Source organism: Orycteropus afer, unplaced genomic scaffold (genome assembly GCF_000298275.1).
Source record: "Orycteropus afer afer isolate SDZICR_OR568_19922 unplaced genomic scaffold, OryAfe1.0 scaffold00784, whole genome shotgun sequence".
Taxonomy (NCBI): domain Eukaryota; kingdom Metazoa; phylum Chordata; class Mammalia; order Tubulidentata; family Orycteropodidae; genus Orycteropus; species Orycteropus afer.
Window position 1 is genome coordinate 107,456 of NW_006922371.1, and position 8,366 is coordinate 115,821.

The window sequence follows — 8,366 nt, forward strand, 5'->3', positions numbered from 1 at the left end:
CAGTGTTTTGTTCTGCTGTGCATGGGGTCGCTATGAGTCGTAAACGACTCGACGGCACTTAACAACAACAACAACAAATATTTGTTCTTGGCCTCTTTTTTATTGTGAGGTAAAGATTCATCATTTTTCTTTGATATTACCCTGTGATTTATAATTTTCTCCCAGAGTTTAGAACAGTCCCTTCTATCTTATGCCTCTCTTGGCTTCCTCACCATTTAGAAGTTCTGGAACTACACTCTTTCTTCCCTCTTTTTGGTTTGTTGTTGTCCTCATTTGCCAATTGATGTCTCTGTTTTCGTGTTTACAATCTTGTAGGCTTATTTACTCTAGATACTTCCATAAGTGGGTTGGTGTCTGGATTATGTCATCAGTTGTGTTAATGGTCAGTTGTTGTTTGCTGTTGCTGGTTCTCTGTTCAAAGGACTCCCTTTAGCATCTCTTGTAAGGTTGGTCTCATTTTAACAAATTCCTTTTAGTTATACCATCTTGTGTGTAAATTGTCGGTTGCTGTTTGGTGTTGTTGTGAACCCATATATATAGCTCTTAAAAGAGCATAATGTGTGAGCTGATTACAGCTCAGCTGTTACTTGTGTCTATTGGTCAAAAAACATAATGTTCAAGGCAGACGTTTTTACAAGTTATGTTAATCTATTGTTTCATTTTAAGAAGATTTTAGGGATTATTTTTGGTTTAAGGTTTAAAGATGATCTCAGGCCAACAGTTTCAGGTATTCATCCAAACCTCATGGCTGTAGAAAGTCTGGAGTCGATGATAATTTTAAATTCTGTTTTGCATTTCCTCCCATTTGATTAGAATTCTTGTATGGAAGCTTTGACAAAATATTCGATAGTGGTAGTCGAGCATCATGCAGTTTTTCTGGTCTCTTGGCAAAGGAGGAAGTTGTTCATGGTGGCACTTAGCCACACATTCCATTTTCTTCCCTTATTCCTGACTCTCTTTCCTCTATTGTTCCAGATCAATAGAGACCAATGATTATACCTTGGATGGCTGCTTGCAAACTTTTAAGACCTCAGGAACTGTGCATAAAGCTGGGAGGTAGAATGTTGTGGTTGTTATGTTGTGAGGTGCTGTCAAGTTGTCTCCAAATCATAGCATCCTTATGTACAGCAGAACAAAACACTGTGTGGTCCTGTGCCAGGCCCATGATCCTTGTTATACCTGAGCCCATCATTGCAGCTACTGTGTTGATCCATTTGGTTGAGGGCCTTCCCCTTTTTCATTGACCCTCCACTTTACCAAGCATGTTATCTTTCTCCAGGGAATAGTCCCTTCTTACAACATGACCAAAGTAGGTTACACCAAGTTTGGCCATTCTCACTTTCAAGGAGGATTCTGGCTGCATTTCTTCCAGATAATTTTTGTTAGTTCTTTTAGCAGTTACACTACTTTCAGCATTCTTCACCAACACCACAAATCAAAAGCTATTCTTCTTTGGCCTTCCTTATTCATTGTCCAGCTCTCACATACATATGAGGCAATTGAAAATACCATGGCTTGTGTCAGGTGCACCTTAGTCTTCAAGGAAATATCTTTGCTCTTCAGAATTTGAAAGAGGTCTTTTGAAGCAGATTTGCCCAATACAATATGTCTTCTGATGTCTTGACTACTGCTTCCATTTGTGTTGATTGTAGAACCAAGTAATATGAAGTCTTTCACAACTTCAATCTTTTCTCCATTTATCATGATGCTACTTATTGGTCCAGTTGTGAGGACTTTTGTTTTCTTTATGTTGAGGTATAATCCATACTGCAGACTGTATTCTTCATTCTTCATCAGCAACTGCTTCAAGTCGTCCTCACTCTCAGCAAGCAAAGTTGTGTTGTCAGCATATTGCTGATTCTTAATGAGTCTTCCTCCAGTCCTGATGCTGCGTTCTTCTTTATATAGTCTAGCTTCTCGGATTATTTGCACAGCATATAGATTGAATAACTATGGGGAAAAGATACAACCCTGGCATACTCTCTTCCTGATTTTAAACCATGCAGTATCCCCTTGTTGTGTTTGAACAACAGCTTCCTGGTCTATGTACCAGTTCCTCATGAGCACAATTAAGTATTCTGGAATACCCATTCTTAACGTTATCCATAATTTGTTAATGATCCACACAATCAAATGATTTTACACAGTCAAAGAAACATAACTAAACATCTTTCTGGTACTCTTTGCTTTCAGCCAGGATCCATCTGACATCAGCAATGATATCCCTTGTTCCACGTCCTCTTCTGAATCCAGCTTGCATTCCTGGAAGTTCTCTGTAAACATACTGCTGCAACCATTTTTGAATTATCTTCAGTAAGATTTTACTTGTGTGTGATATTAATGATATTGTTTGATAATTTCCACATTCTGTTGGATCACCTTTCTTTAGACTGTGTACAAATATGGATCTCTTCCAGTCATTTGACCAGGAAGCTGTCTTACAAGTCTCTTGGCACAGATGTGTGAGTGCTTCCAGCACGGCATCCATTTGTAGAAACATCTCAATGGGTATTCCATCAATTCGTGGAGCTTGTTTTTCACCAATTCCTTCCATGCAGCTTCAACTTCTTCCTTCAATACCATTGGTTCTTCATCATATGCCACCTACTGAAATGGATCAACATTGACCAATTCTTTTTGGTGCAATGACTCAGTGTATTCCTTCCATCTTCTTTTGATGTTTCCTGCATCATTCAGTATATTGCCCATAGAATCTTTCAATATTGCAACTTGAGGCTTGAATTTTTTCTTCAATTCTTTCAGCTTGAGAAATGCCCAGTGTATTCTTCCCTTTGGGTTTTCTAACTCCAGGTATTTGCTCATTTCATTACAGTAATTCATTTTGTCTGCTTGAGCTGCTCTTTGAAATCTTCTGTTCAATTCTTTTTTCTTGTCATTTCTTCCATTTGCTTTAGTTACTCTCCATTTAAGGGCAAGTTTCAGAGTCTCCTCTGACATCTATTTTGGTCTTCTCTTCCTTTCCTGTCTTTTTAATGACCTTTTGCTTTCTTCATGGATGATGTGGTTGATGTCATTGCACAGTTCCTCTGGTTTTTGGTCACTGGTATCAAATCTGTTCTTTAGATGGTCTCTAAATTTAGGAGGGATATATTCAAGGTCATATTTTGGCTCTCAGACTTGTTTTAATTGTCTTCAACTTCAACTTCAACTTGTGTTTGAACAGTTGATGGTCTGTTCCACAGTCAGCTCCTGGCCTTTTTCTGGGTGAAGATATTGAGCTTCTCCATTGCTTCTTGCCACAGATGTAGTCAGTCTGATTCCTGTGTATTCCATCTGGTGAAGTCCACATATATAGCCGCCATTTGTGATGCTGAAAAAGGTATTTGCAATAAATCATTCATTGGTCCTGAAAAATTCTATTATGCGATCTCCAGCATTATTTCTATCACCAAGGCCAAGTTTTCCAACCACTGGTGGTTCTTCTTTGTTTCCAACTTTTGCATTTCAATCACCAGTGATACTCAATACATTTCATTGCTTGTTTGGTCAATTTCAGACTGCAGAAGTTGCTAAAAATTTCAATTTCCTCATCTTTAGCTTTGGTGGTTGGTGCATAAATTTGAATAATAGTAGTATTAACTGGCCTTCCTAGTAGGCATGTGGATATTATCCTATCACTGACAGCATTGTACTTCAGGATAGACCTTGAAATATTCTTTGTGATGATGAATGCCACGCCATTCTTCTTCAGTTTGTCATTCCTGGGACAGTAGATCATATGGTTGTCTGATTAAAAATGGCCAAAATCTGTCCATTTCAGCTCACTAATGTCTATGATATCAGTCTTTATGTTTTTAATTTCATTTTTGACATCTTCCAGTTTTTGTTGATTCTTAATTCCTACATTCTGTATTCCATTATTTATGGAAGTTTACAGCTCGTTCTTCTCATTTTGAGTTGTGCCACATCAGGAAATGTTGGTCCTGAAAGCTCTACTGTATACACATCATTTAGTTTGGCTCTACTCGGAGGAGGCAGCTCTTTCCCAATCGTATTTTGAGTGTCTTCTACCTAGCTGAGCACCTACCTGAGGTGCTCCTCTTCTGGCACTGTATCTGACAGTGCTTCAGTGCTATTTATAAAGTTGTCCAGTAATATATCAGACAGTGTTTCAATGCTTTTCACAAGGTTTTCACTGGCCAGTTGTTTGAGAACTGTATGGCCCCTTCCTGCTTTTGAGTCTGTCTTAGTCTGGAAGGTCCACTTAAAACTCTCTAACCTTTTTTTAAAAAAACAAAACTACTTTCAAAATTGGAAAAAATAAATAAATTTTATGTATTGTACTTCCTTTGGACTTCTATTACTTATGAATTTTGAAATAAAATGTAATTTGTGTATAATGAACAGTACTGGAGGTACTGATTTTTAAAAAATTTATATTAAGAACTTGTTTATATTGAGAAATTGAAGTATGATTCCATTTATTTACTATCAGTTGCAAAATAAGAGCACTTAGTTTCCTAAGATATTAGTAAAGTGGCTTACATTTTTTTTAAATTGTTAGTATTTTGGTATACTGAGACTGAGAGATATATAGTATAATTGAATGTTTAATAGACTTCTTTAACCTTGAAATGTGTTGTGCATTTAATATTTTGATCAAGAATTGTCACCTAAAGGCACATTTTTAATCACATGTATAATAATTTTTATTTTCATGTAGATTGGAAAAAACTAAAAATTACATTATTAAAATGATTCTTTTGGAAAATTATTATTTTTTAGAATAATAATAATAGGATTTTTCATCTCAGTGTTTCAAATGGCATGTATGGTGTTTAGTTGTTGTTTGGTAATTTTTATGTTTTTAATTGTAGGTTTCTGTAGAAGAATTAGAACATAGTATTAGTCTTAAAATAGCTAAAGAAGCTGTGATGAATATAAACAAACCTGGAAGCCTTTTTAAACCTACAAATGGATTTCTGGAAACCAAAGTATACTTTGCAGGATTACCTCGGAAAATGGAAAATGCACTCATTAGACCGGTAATGATCCAAGTCATTATCATTCATGAAGAGAAATCCTTTTATCTGTAATAGGCTTGAATATGTGTTTTTCTAAAAGTTAAAAAAGTTATTTTGTTAAATATAACAAGTGTGACAACTTGAATTGAACATGGAAAATAATGAGTCTTGAAATTATATTAAGGAAATAAGAAAATAAATGAAGTATTTCTGAGCCTTTTAAAATCTTTACCCAGCATTACTTATGGGAAGTGGATTTTTTGGATGTCAATTCCATCTTAATATCATAGTAGTTCATATTCACCCATTAAACATAAATGCACATATTTCAGTCCAAAAGTGTATTGTTTTATAGAAGTCAATCAAAAGACTTGAGAGATTTATTTGAGGACTTAAATTAGAAAGGTTAAAGATTGCATGTAAAGTAGAACTTTTTTTTTTTTTCCCAAAAAATCTTACCTGAGGGTATAACCACAGCCTGTATTAAATTGAACTTAGATATAGTGGATGATTTTCTGAATATGTTTCCCTAATAACTGTGGAAAAGGTGTCCTGAAGAAGACTAATCACTGTCTTTTGAAAGTTTTAAAAATTGCAATTGAAGTTAGGGACCTGCTGAATATACTCGCTGAATATACTTGCTGCTTTAACTTAAATATTTACAATTATATATCCATCTGTCTTTCACTCATGGGTATTCACAGCTGCCTTAACTTTATAAAGATTTTTTGTGATGTTATATAAAACCTACATTAGTAAACCCATGACAAATATACCTGCTTTTTGAAATTGATATATCAAGACACCTAAAAGGTATATTAAATTAATTTAAAAAATCAACTATTTATTAAATGGCTACATGTCTACTCTACATGTCTTGAGGAGCTCTGGTAGTGTAGTGCCTAAGGCACTTGAATGCTAACCAGAAGGCTGACGGTTCAAACCCACCAGCCACTCCTCAGAAGGAAGGTTGGACAATCTACTTCTGTAGTGATACTACCTCAGAAAACCAAGGAGGGGTCGCTATGAGTCAGGTCTGACTCCATGGAACATAACAACAACTACATGTCTTGAGTCTGGCTGAATGCTCCGGTGGAAGCTAAAAAATGCAAACACTTTTTTCTTCCTGAAGAGGCTTAGAGTCTAATTGGCAAAGCAAAAGCTTTAAAGCAATTTGCTTTAATGCAATTTTCTTCAATGCAATCAAAGAAAAGCCAAAATCAAGTTAGCATCCAAGGCCACAGCCAGAAACATTTATAGAACTTGAAAGCAGAAAAGTTACCATTCAGTGGCATAGGAGGAATAGCAGGTGGATTCCAGTGGGGAAACGCTACCAGAGCTCCGGAAGAAATCTTTAGATTGTGTAAAATGTTTTTAAATGTCCTCAAAGAAAAAAAAATCCCTCTAAATTGAAACCTATACCTATAATCAATTAAGTCAACTATCAGTCTGACTTGTTCAAGTTTAAAATGCACTCATTGACTCGTACTTTAACTTGTTAGATAAATCCTCGTCTAGATGGATGTATACGAGGCTGGAACTTGATGAATCAAGGAGCTTCAGGAGTTAAGGAAATTATTCAAGAAAAACAAAATAAGCATTGCCTTGTCACTGTGGAGAAGGGTTCCTACTATCCTGGTTCTGGAGTTGCTCAATTTAGCATAAATTATAGTAAGTGATTTCCCATTTTATTTCTCTTTCCTCATTAATGACTAAATTTTTTTTTATTGACAAATAGCAGTGGTTCCATCAGTAAACTTTATTGAGTGCTTTGTATGTGTTAGGGTTACTCTTATTGTTATATACTTTTTATAAAAATTTCCCAAGAAATTGAAAAAAATATCTATAAATACTTGTTAAGAAACCTTTCCCTTGGACATGGTCACTGCCAACATTTTTGCCTGAATCATTTTTGACATAATTATCAATCTCTTATTTTTCTGATAGGTATAATTTTGGCTCTAATAGGTTGCAAGATTCAATTCCTAATGTCCTCAATTCTTAAAATCATGTGAGCCATTTATTTCTCTAAAGTGTTTATGGATTTTTATACTCTAATCCATTTTTGTCTTAAATTTCCAGTTTGACAAGTTTTACACAGGAAAGAAGTCATCCTTTCTTTCCAAGTTTATATTTTATTTATTATTTGTTTTTATTGTGCTTTGGATACAAATTTACAAAGCAGATTTGTTGTAGATTCAACAGTTCATGCACATTTGATTTCATGGCCCCAATTACAATCCCCAATTATAAAAAAACTCTCCTGCCCTTTGCTGCCTGTGATTACCTCCTCCCTTGCCCCTTGTTGTTGTTGTTATGTGCCATCGAATCGAACCCAACTCATAGCGACCCCTTCACTGGGTTTCTGAGGCAGTATCACTATGGAAGTAGATTTCCCCATCTTCCTTCCGAGGAGTGGCTGATGGGTTTGAACCGGCAGCCTTCTGGTTAGCAGTCCAGTACCTTAGCCACTATGCTACCAGAGCTCCCATTAAATATATCTCTCCTTTTTCCACTTAACTTTTTGAACACATAAAGTACATTTATAATAACTTTGTTAATGTCCTTGCCCCTTATTATCTATTAATTACTTTCTGTCACGCTTTCCTTCTATGTGAATCCCTCTGATGTCTCATGGTTAATTGATCTACAGGATGCACCTCCTTCGGACAGGTAGGTGCATCTCCTTGAGGTAGGTGTTGTACATGTAGGTTTTTCTACTGTTGGGTTGAGAACCAATCCATGGAAGTAAATCCATTTCTAGGCTCAAATGATAAACCTGGGCTTTACTCTTAAAGGTTCCACCAGTCTATATTTAACCAATAATTTTGGTCATTTTTGTGTTTTTGAATTTTGTTCCACATTTTTCCACCCACTTCAACCAAGATCTCCAATTTTTATCCCTTTCTGAGTGTTTGGCATTGGTACCAGGGTAACATCAAGTTCTTCTGCTCTTAGGGTTGTGAAGGCTGAGATCCTCATGGTTCATCACACCTTTGGATTAATTGTTTCCAAATGACCTTGATTTTCTTACTCTTCTTTGCTGCAGATGAGATGAGACCAATAGTTGCATTTTAGATGCCCCCTCGAAAGCTTTTTAAGACCTCAGTCACTACTCAGAAGTAGGATGCAGAACAAAATTTTTATGTAAATTGAACATGATGCCCCCTATACTTTAGTCCTGAGCCTGCATACCCAGTGTTTCTCTCTCTCAAGGTGTCCGGTTGTCTCTGAGAAGCTACTCCAACCCTGTCTTCTATTACTTCTATAATGAATGTGCAAAATTTTGTAGCACAAAAAAACTCACTCTGGTGGAGTGGGAGCCACTCATAGCAATCCCACCTTAGGTGTCTGAGTCTGTATCACTACAGAAGTAGATTG

The 8,366-nt window shown here is 36.0% G+C and overlaps 1 protein-coding gene across 1 annotated transcript in view; it reads left to right on the forward strand.

Moving 5' to 3' along the window:
• The window catches only part of PROS1 (protein S), a gene marked incomplete at its 5' end in the record, with an annotated part of 78,866 nt that overhangs the window by 52,762 nt on the left and 17,738 nt on the right, over positions 1-8,366 (forward strand). The window contains 2 exons of the mRNA XM_007957720.2: positions 4,839-5,006; positions 6,488-6,656. Of these exons, the coding sequence (XP_007955911.2) occupies positions 4,839-5,006; positions 6,488-6,656 (337 nt within the window). The remainder of the gene's footprint in view (positions 1-4,838; positions 5,007-6,487; positions 6,657-8,366) is intronic.